The sequence below is a fragment of the Passer domesticus genome, chromosome 7 (genome assembly GCF_036417665.1).
Source record: "Passer domesticus isolate bPasDom1 chromosome 7, bPasDom1.hap1, whole genome shotgun sequence".
Lineage (NCBI taxonomy): Eukaryota > Metazoa > Chordata > Aves > Passeriformes > Passeridae > Passer > Passer domesticus.
Window position 1 is genome coordinate 15,924,484 of NC_087480.1, and position 20,398 is coordinate 15,944,881.

Here is a 20,398-nt window from a genome sequence, read left to right on the forward strand (position 1 = left end):
GGTTTTTATAAAATATCACGGTGACTGTGGCTGCAGAGAGGAGTCTCCCTGCAGGACACGCAGGGCCACTGCTCCTGCAGGAGCTCGTGGTCCAGTCCTTCCCCAGCCGTGGGCTTGATTTGTGGACTGCAGCAGCCAGGGAGTGAAATGGTCCTGCAGGCAGGCTGTGCAACCCTGTGCAGGCTGTTCTCCAGGTGGGCCATGCCCGTGGCTCACACCCCAGGGTGTGGGAGCAGCCCAGGGACAGCAGAGCAAGCCCTGCACGTCTCTGCTCTGCCCCAGTCCAGCCCCAGCATCCGTCTGCTCCCAGCAACTGAACCTTAAACAAGGTGTGTTTTTCCCCTACACTTGCCTGTTCATTGACTGGATTTCAAATAAGATCACCACGGGTCTTAAGCAGAGCTCCCTAAATTAATCTGCTGAGCATAATCATCAGAGAAAGGCTTGTTTCTGCAAGGCTGTACCTTGCGCTCGTTAGGAGGTGAGTGGCAGCAGCTGTCACTGAATAATCGTTCTCATTAACTCATCTTTGTACCTTTCCTTGGCCTGATGAAACCCTCTCTCCAAAACACAGCCTTGGGGGCTGCTCAAAACCACAGCAGACAAACAGGGAGAGACAGGGACAGGGAGGCTGGAAACTCATCCACCTCCTGATGCCACAGAGACAATTCAGAGGGAGAACTTGCCCCAGCTCCTGTTCCCTGCTGGGCCTGGCAGGAGGGACCAGCCCCTGGGCCATGGCCCAGCTCACCATGTCTGCCATCCCTTCGTCCTTCCCCCTGCTGCCAGTGGCCCCAGCAGGGACCAGTCCCTGGTGAAGAGCTGCCTGCATCACCTGGGGCTGCTTTCTTAAGAAAACTCTTGTAAATCTAACATGGGCTTCATTACAGGATATGCTGTTTTGTGATAGTTTTTGCAATCCCAGAACCCAAAGGCACTGGAAGGGCACTCTCAGACCCCGGTCCCAGCTGTGGGCCAGCAGGTCAGGGTTGTAGCCTTGTCTCTGGTGCTGGTTTCAGTGGTAAAAATGATGTGGGAACCCAAGGCCCCTTCTGCAGGCTGCAGAGACCGTGCTTAGAGATGCCACCAAGTGAGCAACCTTGAGAAAATGACTTTAAGTCAAGGGTTTCAGGCTCAGATTTCAAAGCCATTTCCTAAATCCAGGTTTTAGCATACTCATTGTGGCCCTGGGGTCTGTCAGGCATCTGGAACCTCTCCTTGCCCCTGTGTCTCCACTTCAGAACAGCCCTTCTTTGCCTCCTGCCATCCCAAACCCTGAGGTCCTCCAAGTCCAGTGTGCGAAGGAGGGAATTGCATTGATGCCTTAAAGAACCTAGAAATTAAACAGCACCCTTTCAAGATTATATTAGTATAGGAGATGATACAAAGTTTGGTCTTTTTTGGTGGCCTCAAGGGGCAGATATGGAACATGTCCACTAAATGCCCAGCCCTTCATGGGGTGAATACAGTTTTGTAAGTTTAGCAAATTAGCATGATTGACAAAAATCACCAATTAAGAGCACAAGTGGTGATGCAATTCCACCCCCTCCAGTTCAAGCCCCTTCTAAATTCTCCCCCCTCATACAGGACTAAACTTTGTAGATGAAAATAGGGGCTCTGGAATGTGTTTTGTCTTTCTGCTTAGGAAAAAGGTAGGGAAAAGTACTGGGAACACCAGCCACATATACAACAATAGGCTACAGAGCTGAAAATATATGGATAAAGAATACAGAGAATATATACAATAAAAAAAAACAAAAAGGGAAAAATATCATTAGACATCAGCACGTGGTTTACATCCATCTGTGCCTGCAAACAGAGAAATACTCAAAAAGCAGATTCAGAGAGAGCAAGGCAGGAAGGAGGAGTCCTTCCCCTGAGGAAGGCACCAGGGCAGGACAGGGAAGGTGAGCAAGTGGTGCAGTCTCAAGGATGAAGGAGATGAGAGAGATAAGAGAGCAATGGAGAGAGCGAAGGGCTGTGGGTGCTCTGTCAGCTCTGTGGGGACAGTGCTGGGACAGAAGCTGAGGGGTGCTGTGGCTCTCTGCCCCCTGTCCCTCTCTGCCTCCTCAGCTGTTCAGAGGTGCAGGATCCCTGGGAGCCCATCCCGACCCGAGGAGCTCCCTGCTCCTGCTCTCGGCACAGCATCTCTCCAGGACACTGACCACTTGTGACTTTTATTTGACCAATGGTCTGGTGCTGACAAGGAGCATACGGCCGGGGCTGGAGCAGCAGCAGGAGCCATAGATTATCCCTAATTGCCTGCAGCAGACGAAGCTGACCTTCAGAGAGCACAGCCATGAATCTTCACCCAGCGCAGGGAGTGACGTGTGGGTTTACTGTCTGCTGCCTTTGCAGCTCTCTTGTGTTTGTGGGGTTCCCAGAAAAAGGAAGGAATTATGGATCTGACTCCATGTTCTTAGAAGGCTAATTTATTATTTTATGATCTCTATTAAAGAATATTAAACTAAAACTATACTAAACTATACTAAAGAATACAGAAAGGATACAGACAGAAGGCTAAAAGACACTAATGAAAAACTTGTGACTCCTTCCAGAGTCCTGACACAGCCTGGCTGTGATTGGCCAAAGAGTCAAAACAATTCACATGAAACCAATGAAACAATCACGTCTTGGATGAACAATCTCCAACCACATTCCAAAACAGCAAAACACAGGAGAAGCAAATGAGATAATATAGTTTTCCTTTTTCTCTGAGGCTTCTCAGCTTCCCAGGAGAGAAATCCTGGGCAAGGGGATTTTTCCAGAAAATATGATGGTGACACAGCTCCACCAAACCTCTGCTGCTGTGGCAAGAGAAGAAGAAGGGCTGGGAGGATCTGCCCTGATTTGCAGGTGTCTCCCAGCCACAAGGCAGGAGCACACCTGAGCTTTCAGGTGTGTTTTCCCTGCAAGCTGTTCACAGCTAGTGGGCAAGAGGGAGACAGACAGACGGACATGGAACAGCAATGTTTTCTGTAGCCTTCTCTGCAGAAAGTAAATCTGCTCTGTTAGACCAGGAACATCATTCAGAATGCTATGGAAACCTGGGGTTTTTGTGGTGTTGGTGTCTTTATAACTCAGCTTGGGTGAAGGCAGAACAGCTTCCAAAAAGGCATGAGAAGCTGAACAGGAAGGTCTGGGCTGCCAAGGGGAAAGTGCCCTACAAACCTTGCAGTGCTCCACCACTGAGGCAGCAGGGACCAGCTGAGCTGGAAGCAAATGCCACTTCCAGAGTGACCTGAAGGATCCCACAGCTCTTGCTGTCTTTGAAACAGGGTCCTGTGCTCCTGCTGGGACGGAGGGAGATGGCACAGCACCTGCCTTTCCCTAACCCCAGCCTCGATGGGGCTGGGCAGAGCTGCCTGTCACTGTGGCTCCAGGGCTCAGGCTGTATGGAGAGGGATGAGACATGAAATCTGTAGGGTCTGTCTGCGTGGTTTCCACTTCTGCAGTGCCAGTAGTCACCACGCACACGTTGCTGATTTGGGAGGATTCGTGTCAGATGCTTGGTCACTCTGAATCAGCAAGGCTGTGTTGACATGTACCCACAGCAGCCTGGCCCCTCCTGCAGGCTCTTGTTCTGCTCAGAACCAGCTAAGAACCAAGATACAAATCAAAAAGAGAAGAAAAGCCCAACCAAATGAAGCTGCTTTGCTGCCTGAGAGCAGCTCTGTGAGTATCAGCCAGTTTCTGGGTGGGCAAAGCCAGAAGCCCAGCCAGGGTTTGTTTGGCTAGCTCAGCATTCCCAGGGAAGAGCCAGGCTGTTTGTGGCACTCAGAACCTGGCAGAGGCATCCCACAGGGCTGCCAGGGCCAGCACAGGGGGTGACAAGAGGGGACAGTGTGTCGACAGGGGACAAACCAGGATCTTAGCTGCAGTTTGAACATGACAACATGACAGTCTCTCTGGAGCTGTGTGTGCAAGTGGCTCCCTCACTCCTGCACTGCTGTGTCCTGAAGTTCATCTCTGCTCTCTCTTGGGGCAGGAACAGATCCCGTGGAATAAGAGAGAGAAGCTCTGGCCCTGCTGTGTCAGTGCACTGACAAAACACATCTCCTGAGGAGGGGAGGCAAGGTTTTCAGAGCCCTGCTGGCTTTGCTCGTGGGCAGGGCCAGCTTCTCCATCGTTTGCCAGCTGCCAGGCTTGGGGAGGGAGAGGAGATGGGGAGTGACAGGACCCTTGGGTACTGTCTGCAGAAAGAAGGCAACCACAGACAGGCAAGGAAACCTTGGGGTGGTCTGCAGTGCTGGAGGGTCCTCTCATGGCAGGAGGTCACCTCTCCAGCCTCTCTCACCTTGGCTGCCCCACGAGTTGCCTCAGGACACGTGTGGAGATGTTAGGGGTGATTTTAATGGCCACTGAAGCTGGGTTTCAACTGATGTGCCCACTCCTGCATGCCCAGGGTGCCCATTCCCCCTGCAGCCCAGCAGGGCCCAAGGCTGAGAGCATTTCCATGGTCTCTGGCTGCTGTGCTGCCTTCCTGCCCTCCCTGAGCTGATCCTCCTCCCCTGCCCATCCTGAGCCAGGCTGGGCTAGCTCAGGGCAGGCAGGACTGCAGGATCCAAGGGATAAATCCTCCCTGGTTTTTGAAATCCAGCTCCGTGTCCCCAGACCCCTTTCCCACCACCCCTGCAGTGCTGCACAGTGAATTGTGCAGAGGATGGTCACAATCCCCTTGAGGGGAGGGGGACTGTCACCTTCAGAAGGCCTGACCAAATCTTGGGTTCTTCTGCAAATTACCCCATTCCAGAAGTTTGCTGCTTATGCTTTTTTTTTTCCCAAGCTCTCCACTGGTTTATACAAACTTCCTATTTTAAATATGAATTCAGCTGGGGACTTCTGGGTTAAATCCTTCCAGTGGTTGTTATTTTACTTCTTCCACTTGGGATTTCTGGAAGAATGCAGTACTTACCACTTACCACACATTTAAATTACAAGGAAGTGCAAGAAACATTGCAATTTTTTCTACCTCTATTTCATTAACCTCTTTGCTCTCCGAAGGACTGGCAGCCTCATGAGAGAGCAGATTTCTCCAATACAGGGTCCTGCTGTCATGGCTGTCAGGAAGCCCCGCCAAATGTAAAAGCAGAGACAGACTGCTTTTACATTTAATGGCCTAAATATTTATATTTTTAAATTAATATTGGTGGGCCTAGCCACCTTTTCATTAATTTCTTCCACTTTCAATTGACCCTTGTTTTTTTTTTCTCCTTGATCTTGCTGAGGAGCTGCCGAGTTCAAGACAGACAAGGAACTATTGGGGAGGGTCAAAACTTGTATTTCAGGCTTTCCTGACGAGTGTCCCTGCTAAGGCAGCCCAGCAGAGGAAGGCTGGGATGGAGGGTGCAGCATGTCTGAGTGAGAGGCTTTTATTTTGGTGAGGATGGAAGTCCACAGAAGGTGATGACTGATTGGAAGTTACTCTGCACCTTCAATTATCTGCCATCTTTTTCAAAACACATATAAAATACCAAACTCAGCAGCCTTGGCTGAAACAATTGGTCCTGGAAGCAATTGTTAATTCTTAATCACCTGCAGCATGCCATGAGCCTCATGACTTCCATTATTTGGGGGATGAGCCAGCCCCAAGCACAGCTGCTGTGCCCTGATGGATTTGGGAAGATCAGGCTTCACAGCAGAGTTAAAAGGGAAATATTGATAACCCAAACTATTCTGGAGAAGCAAAATGGGTGCAGCCACTCCCTCCCCGTGCTGTGGGGCTTCTCCAGGGCTGGCAAAGGGGGTGATGCCCAGGCTCTGAGATCACTCTGGGCTGGGAAAGTGCAAAGTTTGGCTTCTCCCCCTCGTGCCCGCTGCTGTGCTGCTCACACGAGTGGGATGCTGTGCTGCTGCCTCTCCCAGGGGGGCACCCACGCACAGCTTGGCACGTACTCTCCGAGACAGAGGAAAGGATGGAGGAGCAGGGGGAGGCGAGAGGAGGGGAGGTTGAGAAGTTTTCCAACTCGGAAAATTATTCTAAAGCTAAAAAATGGAAAGCTAAAATCCCCCACTGGGAAACCCCTTGGAGGATATCAGAAAATGAGGCTGAGTAGTTTCTTTGGATCCTGTGGAATTTAACACAGATTTGTCATCTAGCTGTCAAACCCACTAGAAATGTCTCACTCTCTCTTAATAGTTTCATAGATTTTAGAGATTTTCCAGCTCAAAAGACCATTCTGTTCATCTCTTCTTGCATAAAATTGGCTATTCCTGGATGAAGCCTGTCCGCCCTGGTCAAACATAAGCTTATCTTTCCAAAAGACTTCCACTGAGATTTAAACACTTCCAGGCACTCAGAATCCATCGTGTACCTGGTGAATTCCTGCAGAGGCTAATTGCTCCCACAATTAGCCATGTCTTTCTGAACACATCCAGCCTTCCAGCCTGCAGGGGTTCAGTTGGGTTAAGGAGCTGTTAATCCTGAGGTTCCCCCTCCAGGGACGTGTTCCCCTCAGCAGCTCTTAGCCTGTGACCTGACCTGTGGGACTTCCCTCAAGGTTGCAGCAAGGAACCTGGGGGCAGCTGGCATGTCAGGAGGCTTCAATCAATTGTACACGGGTCACCACCAGAAAAACAGCAGAGGAGAGAGCTGGCACTGTTGATTTCTGGCTGTTTGGAGAATTTAAAGTGGGCTGCAGGTGTTGTAGAGCAGGGTGTGTGAGTGGTGGGGAGCTGCTGGTGGAGGTGCTGCAGTGCTGGAGTGCTCCTCTGTGCCAAAGCTCATAACTAAGGCAAATAAAACCTTCCCTGTGTGCCACGGCTTCTCCAGGGGGGTGTTACAGCTGCATCCCAGGAAGCTGATTTAGAAGTGTTATTGGGACTGGGATGTTTTTATGAGGTGCTGCTTTCACACCCCACTGCCTGGGAAGCTCAAGCTGCCTTAATTAAAGACCTGGAGGGGCACAGCCACAGCCACTGGGCTCAACAGCCATGACCCAGCTGGCACAGAGGGAGGATGCTGGTCTGGGAGCCCCTGTGTGCCCAGCTCTGCCCTGAGGGGCCCAAGGGCAGGGCTGGTGCCCTTGCAGGGGAAGAAGAACACGTTTGTATTGCAGAATTATTTTTCAGACCTCATCTCCTCCAAGGCCCTGGAGCTTTGTGCTGGCTCTCCCTGGGGATAATCTGTCAGGAGAGAAATCTCTCTCCTGCACCAGCCTGCACTGCACAGCAACTGTCCTTGGAGAATAAGGGGCTTGGATGGATGGCTCCAGCAGAAGTGAGACCCAACAGTAAATGAGTTCAGCTGTGGGCTGGAGTGGAGCTGCTCAGCCTTTGGTTTGATCTAGCAGCTGTGTTTCCTCCAGGTTAAAACATATTCCACTCTCGGCCATGCCGAGACCTGTTCTGCCAGTGGAATGCTGGAACTCACAGAAATCTGAGCATGGCCTGTAATTAATGCATGATAACTAAATCTAACTAAATTTAACGAAATTTTAATTAAATTTCTTGAGACAAGCAGCCCAGGCAGCCATGTCCCATGAACAGCTGGTGACAGAAATTTGTGTTTTTCCAAAGGAGAAGCAAACCTAATTGGTCCTTTCTGATGGAGGACTTCACAAATTGCACAATTTCCAAATGCTCTTTAGTCATTAACCCTAATTACTGGATCTAAGTACACAAAATTTACATTTGCAACTGCGAGAGCAGGAAATCTCGATATTTAAATAAATATATAGATGTGCCAATTTTACCAGCTCTTCTTCTCCCTGCTGAAAACTGCGTGATCTGAAAGGCACAAAGTCCCAAAGGCTGGATGTGTGTGACACGATGGCTTCAACTGCCAGGCAGGTGTGAGCTGCAGAGCTTGGCTTCAGTAATGAAGCATCTTTTAGTTTATTAAGAGCAGGTTAGAGGTGAAGTGATAATGGTCTGGAAGTGCCTGCAGGCAGGGGCAGCTTCGGAGAGGCTCTTTCATCTCTCAGACAAGAGCATCCTGAGAGGTAGCCAGAAAAAAGGTTAAAGGTAAGGCAGGCAGCGTGGGTTTAATTACCCAGAGGAGCAGCTCCCCGAGGGTGGTGTGCTGCTTCCAGAATGATCTGGGAGGAGTGATGGGTGGGATCCTGCAGGGAGCCCAGCAAGCAGCTCGGGGTTCTTGCCCCAGTGAGGCAGCAGGGCAGAGCAGCGTGTTTATCTGGCAGCTCATCTCCATTCCCAGGCTTCCAGGTGGCACTGGCACGCTGGATATTGGCCCCAGGGTTCTGGACAGGGTCTTTATTTTCAGCTTACCGGTGATGTGTGGTTCACAACATTTCCTGGGAATTTATGATAGCCTGGGAAGAGCTGGTGAGTCAGGAGGCAGGCAGTCATTAATTCCCAGTAATGCCTCAGACTGAGTTCATTACTGTTATCAGAAGATGAAATGATGTGAAAAGTAGATTTATTTATTTTTCTGAGGCTGATGCAGTTTGCTTTTGGAAGACACTGAGCTCTGGGGAAAAGCAGTGCCAGTGCATTGGCAAGAGAAGAGCCTGAATCCTCTCGCAGCAGTTTGTTCAACACAGAAATGTTTGCTGTGTGTTTGAAACAAGAGGTTGTATCAAGGTCACTCCACTGAGACTCAGCTTTGCAATCCCTGTGAAAGGAGAGCTCTTGCTCTCGCTGTCCTCGGAGATCTTTTTTTACTCCCCTCCTCACAGAAAGGGCAGGGCTCGCAAGCTCTGGCAGGAGGAATAAAGGGTTTTCAGAATGGGCACTCTTACAAAGTGTCCTGCTATAAAGAAGTGCTATAAAGAAACTGAATCTGTTCCAGAACGTATCTCTCTCTTTCTCACACGCTCCCTCCAGGCCCAGCCCTGGCCTCTGCTTTGCTGCCAGGAGGGAACTTTGGGGTTGCAGAGGTGATTCAGCTCTGTTCTTCCAGCACCAGACCCTCAGGGTGCCCAGGAGGAAATGGAGAACTAATCCATTTGAAAATCTTCTAGCAGCTTACATTAACATTAATCTGACAGTTGCCATAAAACCTTCAGGAGCTGTCCTCACTGAGTGCTTCCCTCCTCTATTTTAACCTCACAGGGATGCAGGGAGGTGAGAGCAGTGCTGTGTCCCACTGCCCTCCCAGCCCAAGCAGGACTGGGCTTAATTCCTCTGCTCCCCGTGATGTCCTGCTGGGCTCAGGAAGTCAATCTTGGGTTGAATTTCATTCCATTCCAGCAACCTAATACAGGCAGAGTATATCATGGTCACCCTACATTTCCTAATCAGTGCTCTGGGGGTGCCACAGGCAGCCCGGGATGGACTGAGCTCAGGATAGCAGTGTCCTTATGGTGACAGGGGCCCTGGATTAATTCAAACACTGAAGGAGACACAAAAGCACCATCCATGCTGCAGGCTGAGCAAATAAAGAAACTGATTGCTGGAGAGTTTTATGAGGATAATAAACAACATCATAATAAATGGCCATGAATATTTCATGGCGGGTGTAGTGCTGATATGATGTGCCATAGAGGAGTGATGGGGCTTTTCAGCACTGGGATGCAAATGGGGAATGTGTTCTATATTTTGCAGGTTTCTCCCCAGACACACTGTGTTTTCTAAAAATCAGATTGACTGGGAGCATTTGATATGAGAAACAACTTCAGGGCCCTGGTTAGAGTCAAAGAATAGCACAGGCAGTATCAGAGGATTGTCGGTGCTGAAGATGAAAAAATCCCACGCAGATCAAGCAGCCCCTAAACATCAGGGGAAGGTAGGTAGGAGTTACCAAAGGCAAATCACGCTCTGTGCTATCCCTGGAGCTGGGAGCTGAGCTCTCCACCCAGGAACAGCAGCCCCTCTGTGCTGGGGACAGCACAGCCCCTGGGACAGAGACCAAAATGAGGGGCCACGTCCTCCTTCCTCACTCACTGCTTGGGACCAGGGGTTTGAGCTTGCCAGGGACAAAGGATCCCCTTTCTGGAGGGTACAAGGGTTTGAGCTTGCCAGGAACAAAGAATCCCCTTTCTGCAGGGGACCAGGGATTTTTGAGTTCCACCCAAACTTGCATACAAGGGTTTGTTTTTTTTTTAATATAACCCTTTGTTCAAAGGCATGGGCAGATACCTGGACTGATGCCTCCACCTGAACAGGCTCCTCTGCAGGGACACTCAGCCAAGGTCACCAGGCAGGACCCAGTGTGTAAGCCCCACACTTTGCCCTGCAGCCAAGGGAAACTGGGTTTTTTGGGGTTGGTTTCCTGCTCTCTGCTGGCAGGTGTTTCTGCCTGAGCAGGCCCAGGGCACAGCGCTGCCTCTCTGAACATCTGTGTGCCATCACACACAGGAACACACTCAGGGGACTGCAGGCAAGTGCTGGCAGCTGCCAAGGCCAAGTACCAGGATAAGACAGCAGTGAGAGCCCCCTGCTTTCTTCCTGCATCTCCCTCAGCCTTTGCTGATAACACCCTGGCCTGCTGCTCTTCACAGGCACCTTTCACACTTGTCCTGCCTCCTCCTCTTTTAATTAACTCTGTCAGGTCCCCAGCCATCTATTAAAATGCAATGCACGTTGCACATTCACAAGTTTGGATGGTGCAGGGACAGTTTCCAACAAGCCACCTGCCTCCTGCCCTGCTTGGCACAGGTGGCAAAGCCAGGGTGTGAAAGGAGAGGTGGGACTAGAGGAAAGCAGCCTTTGCAGGAGCCTGGCTGGGCAGAGGAGCAGGTATGGAGCTGGAGGAGACAGCCTGCAGGCCTGAGCTCACATCCATCAGCCATGGGATAAACGTGGCTGTTTTCACCCACTGCTGCAGCTCTCTGCTTCTGTCCTCCCATTTCCAAGGCAGAGTGAGGAGCACCCCCATCCTCCTGTGTGTGAAACACTGCCAAGCAGGACCTGCACCTCAGAACAGTGAGAGCCAACAAGTTTGCAGCTACTGCCACTTCCAGAGCTGCTTTGACACCCAGCATGGGCTGGGAACCATCCCTCCTGACACCTGTGTTCTCCTGGGGACATCAGTACAGACACCCCACCTGGGACTACTTCTCCCATCTGCTTCACAAGTTCCCAGTGAGCCCAGAGTGTTTCCTTTGGATTTCTCACTCGGTTCCTTCTCGAGCTGGTAGCATCAGTGGCACTTCCCCTGGTCCCTTGGTCCCAGAATGGTTGTTCTGTGTTTCTGCCCTCCATGGGATGACCCAGGGCCTCGTTACTTCCAGGCTTTTCAAGGGCTTGTCCCAATTTCCTGATCCCTGTAACCAAGATCATTCCCAACCACCTTGGTTAGGACTCAGCATCCACACACAGATGTGGAAGCTGCTCTGCAGAGCCCTGTTTTCACCAACACATCCATGGATAAACAGGCCACAGCTCCCAGATATGTTTGGCCAGCTGGCATCTCAGTGGAGGTGGGCCCATCAAATGGAAAGTGCCTTTTCAAAAAGGAAAAAAAAAAAAAAAAGGAAAAAGGGAAAAAATTAGAAAATAATTTTAAAAAAAGCTCTTGTTTTAAAGTCTGCACCTGAGTGACGCTGTGAGATAACTTTTCCCAAAATAGGTGTTGTCAGTTGATGAAAACTCTTCCACAAAGATGTTAAGCTCACTTTCTGGAGCAGAAGTATTTCTTCTTGGAGAGTGCTGATGAGCTTGTGCCTTGATCAGCCAAAGTGGGGCTGATTTGAATGTGCTTTACTGCACAGCAGTCATTACATTTCTCCTTAGGATTCAAACGAACATTTCCTCCATATTTCAGCTGTGCTTTGCAAGGACCCCTCCAGGCATTTGCTCAGGAACTGGTGAAATTACCCTGCCTAATGGCCTCCAGAAGTTGAGTTACCCAAGCATAAACAGTGCCACGGAGATCCCAGGAGCTGTGTGAAGCAAATGGCACGTTGGCTTCTGTGTCAGTCTCAAGGTAGCAGCTCAGGCATAAAGTGGGGATGGAAAAGGACTTAATATGCTCACACACACCTTGTTGTTTTGTTTTTGGCTCTTTCTGTCCATTAATTTGACATGTTTCTCCTGGAAGGTGCGTGGATGGGGGAAGCAGTGTTTCCCTGTGTGTTCCATCTGCTCTGCTGGGCAGCAGGGCTGGGGCTGCCTCCAGCAAGGGCCACCCTGAGTGACCAAGGGCAAGGCACGGGCACCAGCAGTGTGTGTGCAAGCGTGGAGACCCTCCTGGCACCTCTGCAGCACCCTGCAGAAGAGCCTGAGGCTCCTTGCATGCTGCAGGCAGGAGCAGGAATGCAGCCAGGAAGGATGAATCCCACCTAACTGCTCTGTGAGGGGTTTCCTTCTTGTGCAGACTGGGGGGATCAAACCCACAGGTATTGCCCACACAAATGCTGTCAGCTGGACTGGCAGGGCCTGCCTGTGCCTCTCCTCAGGCAGGGGAAAGAGCTGCCTTGTGGCTGGGTGTGTGCTCAGGTTTCCCCTGGCAAGGTTGAGTTTGGTTGCCATGAAGTGTGGTGATGATGTCAGTGGGCAACGTCAGCGCTCTCGGGGAGGAGGAGTGTGAGGGTCTCACTGCTGAGAGCTTTTATTTGTCACTCTGTCAGTCACCTGAGCACAGCTGGCACGTGCTGTCACGCACGTGAAGGAGGGAGCGTGATGAAGTGTCATTAGAGCAAGGGCTGGCTGATGGGGAGCTCCAGCACCAAACATCTGTATCTCCCTGCTGCACTGGCTTACTCAAATCACCCTGACTTATTGCACACCTCTGAGACTTACCCTCCATATGTTTTCTGTGGCCAGCTGGAGAAACACACATTTTTTACTTGTCCTATGTTGAGCACTAATGAAGTTCTTCCCTTCTAAAAGCATTTTAAGATACAATAATTACCAGGCAGGGAAACCTCCACCAATGTGGAACCTTGTGGAGCTGTTTCCACTTCCCCTGGACCCTTCCTCTCTCTCATCCCATTTTCTCCTGCTTTCCTTGCAGTTTATGAGCTGGTAAATCACATCCCCATCCCTGCTTTGCTCTGCACCTAAGCAGTGGTGTGATCCTGTGGAATAAATGTGTGTGATGAGAATGCCTTTAGCAAAGCACACCCTGTGTCCCCCCAGCCTTGAGACCACTCAGCTCATGGGTTTATTATTTATCCTGAGCTGTCCTCAGAGCTGAGAACCTCATGCATGTCCCTGAATTACTGCACCTAAGCTGTGAAAGGATTTGAGTTTCAGCACTGACTGATATGAATAGGTCTGCCTGCAGCTAAAAATAGAAAGCACAGGGCAGGCTTCCAGGCAGAGCTGTAGTAAATTCTAATACAAGGTGGCTGGGCAGCAGTTCCTGTGGCAAAGCTTCCTCCCAGGAAAGCTGAGGCATGGGCTCAAGCCAATATCAGGTGACAGAGTTTCCTTATGGGAAGCAGCTTGTGAGCTGCAAAGACCAATACTGAGTTTCAAACTTTCTTTTCCCCAGTGCAGGGGTGCCCAGCTCTGCAGGAATGACTCCTTGGCTCCGTGCCTCAGTTTCCCCTCTGCAGGGGACTCTGGAGATGTGTTTTAGCTGCAGTTTTCTGGTTTTCTCTGCAGCAGTGAAGGTGCAGCACCAGGGCAGATGTGCAGGGCAGCCCTGTGAGCCTGTTCTGCTCCACTTGTGCTCTTATTCCTCCTCCTCCACTGAAGTGTTGGCTCATTCCCCTGCTCTCCAGGCCAGCAGGAAGATGCACTTTCTCAGCTCTGCTGCCCGGGTGCTGCTCCATGGCCTTGCTGGCAATCAAGTGTTTCCTTCCCTGCAGGACCGTGGCTTTTGGAACTCCGTACATCTCCCTCATCAAGGGAAGTTATTTCTCTGTTCATTAGGGCTTATCTGCTGTGAAAATCTGCTCCCCCAGAGTCCTGGTGCCGTCAGTCATGACAATGGCTCATCAGAGCCGCGCTGGCTCAGCGAGCGGCTCATTGTCCCCGTGCCGGAGCATATGGCCCGAGTGCCGCCCGCACACACGGGCTGCTGCGCGGGGAGCAGCTGTGGAGAGGCTCCGCGGAGCTCCCGAGGGTCAGCCCAGTGCAACATCCACGAGGATGCAGGAGCGGCAGCGCGGGGAGGGATCTCCGGAGCAGCGGAGCACGAACGCCCCTGGGCTGGGGGCAGCAGCAGGGCTCGGCCAGGGCTCGGCTCCTGCCGGGCTCAGCTGTGTCTGGAGGAATGAAAGGGATGTGGTTTTAATGCTGGGCAGAGCACTGCTCCTGCAGCCAGCCGAGCGAGCCCTTGGCTGCACTGTCGGGATGGGAGATCTCTCGGGGGTGTTGCACTGAGCACAGAGCGAGCCGCAGGGCTGGGACCCTCACCTGCAGGGTGCTGAGCTGCTCCAGGGGGTGAGAAATCCGCACTGGAGAGGGAAAGTGTGGGATGGGGCTGTGCGAGGCTCTTTGGGATCCTGGATCCTCCCCCGTGGAATAGCATGAGGGGCTTTGGGAGCAGGCGCCCATCCCTGGGTCCCACAGAGGCTGGGTGGATCAAATCCTGGATTTCCAGGGCCCTTCCTGGTGCTGGGATGGGGAATGGAGCTGTGGGAAGCAGGAACATCCCCTCCCATCCCCACGGATACCTCTGGATGCAGGAACCTCCCATCCCCATGGATATCTCTGGATGCAGGAACATCCCCTCCCATCCCCACGGATACCTCTGGATGCAGGAACCTCCCATCCCCATGGATATCTCTGGATGCAGGAACATCCCCTCCCATCCCCATGGATATCTCTGGATGCAAGAACATCCCCTCCCATCCCCATGGATATCTCTGGATGCAGGAACATCCCCTCCCATCCCTCTGGAGCCCCCCAAGCGGCCCCATCCCCCTGGATAAAACATTCCAGGGCAGCTTCAGGATGAGCCAGGCTGGGAGCTGCCCTATTCCTGCAGAATTCATGGAGAGATCTGGAGACATTTTCCTGGGCCCGTCATTTATTCATCATCCCTAAAAGCACCCGGGACAGTGCCGGGACACCGGGATGGTGCCAGAGGGGGGTGGGAATGTGGCAGTGACATTACGGATGCTGCAGGGGACAGCAGGACCTGATGGGAGAATTTCCATCAGGAATTTGGGCTGGGTCAGAGCTTGGCTCATCCCCTACAAGTGACTCGAGTGGGTCCCCTCATCCCAAACCCATCCCACAGATCCTGGAAGAGGGAGGGAAATGCTCCAGCCCTGTTTCCCGGTAAAAACAAACAAACAAACAAACAAACACACACCAGGAATAAATTCCGAGGGCAAAATCCCTCCTGGCTCACCCATCCCTATGGATGGGGAGTGGGAATTCTCCGGGAATGCCCGCAGGGCACGGGGATGACCTGGCCGGGCCATGCCGCTCTCCTGAGTGTCCCCAGCTCCTCCCGCAGCTGCGCAGGGCCATTGTCACCTCCTGTGCCCACCAGCGGCGGTGCCAATCAGTGCAATTAACACCCGCAGGCTAATTAATCGCTGGATTCCGCCTGCCGGTCCCTGACCGGCTCTGTCCCTCTGTTTTCCATGCACATAAACTCGTTATGGTGCCCTCGTTAGCCAGGCGCAATTCCTGGGAAATCGGGCACAGGCCGATCCCAAAGTGACCGGATGGGGTTGGCACACCCCCAGTGTTGAATGCACCGCCTGGATTTGGGGGAATTCCTGGGAAGATCGGTGGGGGAATGTCCGAGAGAGCCTCGCTGGCCAAAATCAGCTCCAGCTCAGGGAGCGAGGGGGACACGGGTGACATTGGTGCCACCGCAGCCGAGCGGGACATGGGACAAACGGGACAATTCCCGGCTGCAGGGGGAGGGAATCGCCCTCGGGAGGGATGGGATCCAGCTGGATCCCGTTATCCCGAGTGGAATCCCCAGCTGGGTCCCGTTATCCCGAGTGGAATCCCCAGCTGGATCCTGTTATCCCGGCCGGGAATTCCCCCGGGATGCTCCCATAAAAAGCTCCCGAGCAGCCCCTTTGCCATGCGCTGCTTTTCCTGGGGCCAGGATGGGGTTTGGGAGCCGCTTTGGGGTCGCTGTGCTCTGCTGGGTGCTGGCTGCGGCCGCATCCTCTGATCCCTGGGGTTTTCCCTCGCGGAATTCCGGGACGTGGCGGCTGCGGGGGGATTCCTCCCGGTCGCAGGCCTGGGCGCGGGTGGATCTGTCGCAGCTGCGGGCGCTGTCGCCGCGCCCCGCGGTGGCCGTGCGCTGCCGGGAGGGGCAGCTGGCCGTCACCGTGCGCAGGGACCTCTTCGGCACCGGGCGCCCGGTGCGGGCAGCGGAGCTGAGCCTGGGCACGGCCTCCTGCCCGCCCCTGTCCCCAAACCCTGCCCAGGCCTTTGTTACCTTCGTGGCCGCGCTGCACGAGTGTGGCAGCACGCTGCAGGTGAGTGGCACCGGGGCCAGGTGAAGGTGCCACCCTGGAGGTGCCCTGGTGCAGGTGCTGGCGGGTTTGGGGTGAGGAGTGCCCAGAGCAGGGGTGGATTTTTGGGGTGTGGATATCCTGGATGGGGCGCACACTCGGTAGTGGGTTTGGGATTGGATGCAGGAATTTGTGGGATAATGGGTCCTGCGGTGCTGTGCTCAAATCCTGGAGGCTCTGTGATCTCCTTCAAGCAGGTGCCTTGTTGGGATGCCAGCACAAAGCCCCGTGGTGTCCTGTAGGATTGGGAATGTGGCTTGTGTCCCAGCACAGTCCCTGCTGATGCCGAGTTCATTTTCCTGATTTTTTTCCCCCTCTCCCAAATCCTCCTTCCAGGTGACCCCGGACTCCCTGATCTACAGAACCACCCTCTTCTACAAACCCACCCGTTCTGGCAACCCCCTTATCGTGAGGGCCACCCCTGCCGAGGTCCCCATTGAGTGTCACTACCCCAGGTGAGTGGTGGGGGCTGTCCCCGTGCTGCCGTGGCCCTGAGGTGCCGGTGCCACCCCAGGCAACTCCCCCTGCTTCCCTTTAGGAGGAGCAACGTGAGCAGCGGTGCCGTGCACCCCACGTGGGCCCCGTTCCGCTCCACGGTGGCGGCCGAGGAGCGGCTCCGGTTCTCCCTGCGCCTCATGGATGGTGGGTGCAGCACTGGTGGCCTCGTGTCCCTCAGCTCCCCCTTCCTGGGGACATCCTGGGAGCCCCAATGGAGCTAAATCCACCCCATGGGGGTTGCTGCACATTTAAGAGGTCCCACACTCCCCAAAGTGACCCCATTCCCTGGGATCTGCATTCCAGACGAGTGGAGCAGAGAGAGGCTCTCCAATGGCTTCCAGCTTGGGGACAGCCTCCGCTTGCAGGCCGATGTCACCTCGGAGGGCCACGTGCCCCTGCGGCTCTTCGTGGATCAGTGCGTGGCCACGGCCAGCCCCGACAGGAGCTCGTCCCCCCGCTACGCCTTCATCGACCTGGGCGGGTAAGGCCGGGCTCGGGGCTGGCTGGGGAGCCCCGGGTTCCCCTGGAGGGTCCCGGGTGATTCCCTGCCCTTCTCCAGGTGCCTGGTGGACAGCAGGGCAGAGGACACCGGCTCAGCCTTCGTGTCGCCGCGGCCCCGGCCGGAGTCGCTGCGGTTCCTGGTGGACGCCTTCAAATTCGCCGGAGACACCGGGAATTTGGTGAGTGTTCTTTCCATCCCTCCTGTCTTGGTTTATCCATGGGGAAAAAGCCCTAAAATATCAAAGATTAATGATTTTTTTCCTTGACTTCCCCTGCCAGCTCTACATCAGCTGCCACCTGCGGGTGTCCCCGGCGGCTGAAGCCCCGAATTCCCGGAATAAAGCCTGTTCCTTCAGCAAAGCCAGCGGGCTGTGAGTGTCCCTGCTGCGGGGAGGGAGGGGACCCGTCCCTGCCCTCGGCTGGGGTCACAGGTGACTCTGTTCCAGGTGGGCACCTTTGGAGGGCACCGCGGCCATCTGCAGCTGCTGTGACACCGGCAGCTGTCCCCCTCCTGGAGGAGATTCCCGGGAATTCCGCGCTCCGGCCGCACGGATGGGCAGGCGCGTCAGGAGGGACGGCCCCGGCCAGAGAGGTGTGTCCCAAAAGTGTCCCCAGGGTCCCTCGGGCCGGGGCAGCGGGGTTTTGGCACAGTTTAAGGGCAATCCCGGCTCCTCTCCGGTGTCTTTAGGGAAGGAATTTTGGGGGGATATTGGGAAAAAATTGTGCAGATGGGGAGGTCCTTGTTCGTCCCAGGCCAGGCTGGAGCCACCTGGGGTAGTAGGAGGTGTCCTTGCCCATGGCACTGGATGGGCTTTGAGGCCCCTTCCATCCCAAACCATTCCATGATTCTATCCTGACTGTGTCCTTGCATTTTAAACCCCTGGCGTTCTACTCTTCTGGTGTCCATCTTCCTGTAATTCCCAAATTCCAGCCCAAGCAGGAATGCTCTCTCCTGGGTACTCATTCCCATCTTTTTCCAGGTGGGCCCTCAGGGCCGACTGAGGCCGATGTCTCTGTGGGACCCCTCCTAATCCTGGAGCACGCTCAGGGATTGGTGAGCCCCTCTGGAAGCCCAGGATCAGCTGGGAACACCCCCCAAGGTAGGGGTCACTGTGGGCTCTTTGGGGGGTTGTGTCTCCAGGGCTCATCTGGGGTTTGCTCCCACTGTGAGTTCCCAGGGATTTCACAAAGGGATTTTCTGGAACAATCCCCCAGAGCCATCCTTATGGGATCCTTCCCAAAGATTCTCAAGGATTGGTTGGAAGCTGGGAAGCCAATGAATGAGTGTTGAGAGGGTTTTGTCCATTCCAGGTGCTGCTGATGGAATTCCTGTGGTGATCCAGGGGCTCCTGCTGACAGCAGCCACTCTGCTGAGCCTGACTGCCCTGGGAATGCTCCTGTGGATGTGCCGGAAAAGGCTCTGTCCTCCGGGAATGTCCCAGTGATCCCAATAAAGAGAAGAAGCATATGTCAGCTCCTGGTGTTCTCTGTGGGGTGGGAAGGGTCCCAGGTGGCTTTGGGTGGGAATCCATCCTCTGGGAAAGGGCTGGGATTGGGGATGTGGAGCTGCTGCCACCTGGGAGTAATTCCCAAACCTCCACGCACTTGGATTTGGGAGGTACAGGTGGATTTTCCAAAGGTTGTGTCCATGGAAAGGAATCCTAAACAATGTGTGGCTCCTATTTTAGGGGTTTATTGGTGTTCTGAAGTTCTAAATGATTTCTTGATTTTGAAAATCCTGTTTTCCCTTCCTTATCTAGTGGGATGCAGGAATTGTGCTCCAAGATCTCTTGAAGGATGCAAGAGCAGATGGAATTTGTGGTTTTGTCTGGTTTTTGTGCTGAGTTTAGCTTCTCTACAGGGGAGAACTTGGAGAAACCTTAGGGATGAGAGGGCTGGAGGTGCTTCTGTTTTGCAGGGTTTGGATGGGAACAAGTCCCATTGTTTTTTATGGAATGGGAGAGCTCTGGTATGAGCAGAGCAATGGAATTGCATTCCTTGGGCCATGGTTGGAGCTGGGAAGATCCCAAACCTGGAGATCTCATTCCAGGGCCGCTGCAGATGCTGTGGGTTCTGGGGATGTGTTGGGGAGGAGAGAGCAGCCTTGCTTGGGATGGGTGCTCTCCACACCTCTGCACTCCTCTTGCCCTGGTTTTTGTCCCCAGAGAGTTTCTGGGGACATCCTGAGCTGTTGCTGCCAGTGCAGTGACAAACCTGGTTGGGAAAGCACAAAATCCTCCTGTCACTTGGTGGTGTGGTCGTGGTTCAGCCTCTGAGGCTGTCTCTGCTGCATGCAGGTGGAAGGCAGGACTGAGATTTGCACCCCTAAATCTGCTGATTAGAGCTCCATAAAATAACCACCAGCTCAGATCCACCCGAGGGATCTCTGGCCCTTCTCTTGTCACAGTCAGTAGGGTGGCAGATTGAATTACTGGCATGGAATGAGATCTTCTCCAAGACTTTTTGAGGATTGAGCATCCAAAAATTGGCATAATTGGAGTGAAGATAGAGGAACAGCTAAACTGCATGAGAGAAACTGAGAGATGGTAAAGAAAAGGGAATAATATGCAAGATGTTGTAAATGTGTTTGGAAGCAGCGTGTCATTGTAAGGAATACAAAGAAAAGGAAATGAGACTGTTCAAACTCATCTTGTAACAAAGAAAGTGACAAAAAAGAGCTGTTATCTCTGTGAATAGAATAATTGCAGAAACAACTGGGGTGGGGGGAAGGAAAAAGAGTAGAGGACAAATTAGAATTTATGATCTGATATATTAGGTCCCATAAAGATCCATTAGTTAATTGCATCCCCAGAAGATTGTGATGGAGATACTGGGAATTTAGGGATGAGAGTAGTGAAGAGGGTGAATTGTAGTTTAAAGTGGCTCCTCTTATTAAAATTGAAGTGTCCCTTGAGCCCCACAGGGGTAAGAAAGAAATATCACCAGAAGCATTCTGTGGGACCCTCTTCAACTGGATAATTTGCAAGAAAAATGTGGCCAGAAGCCTGGTGAGAGTGGAATGGAGTATTTGTTGTGTCTCTGACTAGGGCAGATCATATGAAACCCAAGGTGAAGCAGAGGGGCTTTTGGGGACCCCAAAGCGGTGTTTTTTA

At 53.0% G+C, this 20,398-nt stretch overlaps 1 protein-coding gene across 1 annotated transcript; it reads left to right on the plus strand.

Moving 5' to 3' along the window:
• Positions 1-15,865: 15,865 nt before the first annotated feature.
• On the plus strand, positions 15,866-18,753 carry LOC135304570 (zona pellucida sperm-binding protein 3-like). The gene is made up of 9 exons (XM_064427129.1): positions 15,866-16,250; positions 16,623-16,741; positions 16,825-16,928; positions 17,088-17,265; positions 17,344-17,464; positions 17,565-17,656; positions 17,732-17,877; positions 18,266-18,385; positions 18,597-18,753. The coding sequence occupies exons 1-9, from the start codon at positions 15,873-15,875 to the stop codon at positions 18,728-18,730; spliced, it is 1,392 nt and encodes a 463-aa protein (XP_064283199.1). The 5' UTR covers positions 15,866-15,872; the 3' UTR covers positions 18,731-18,753.
• Positions 18,754-20,398: the final 1,645 nt, after the last annotated feature.

What these genes read in the sequence shown, in the direction of transcription:
- LOC135304570 (XM_064427129.1), top strand. Translation starts at nt 15,873, where the DNA reads ATGGGGTTTGGGAGCCGCTTTGGGGTCGCTGTGCTCTGCTGGGTGCTG. An exon ending in AGTGTGGCAGCACGCTGCAG is followed by an intron (nt 16,251 to 16,622) that starts GTGAGTGGCACC and finishes TCCTCCTTCCAG; the next exon opens with GTGACCCCGGACTCCCTGAT. An exon ending in TTCAGCAAAGCCAGCGGGCT is followed by an intron (nt 17,657 to 17,731) that starts GTGAGTGTCCCT and finishes ACTCTGTTCCAG; the next exon opens with GTGGGCACCTTTGGAGGGCA.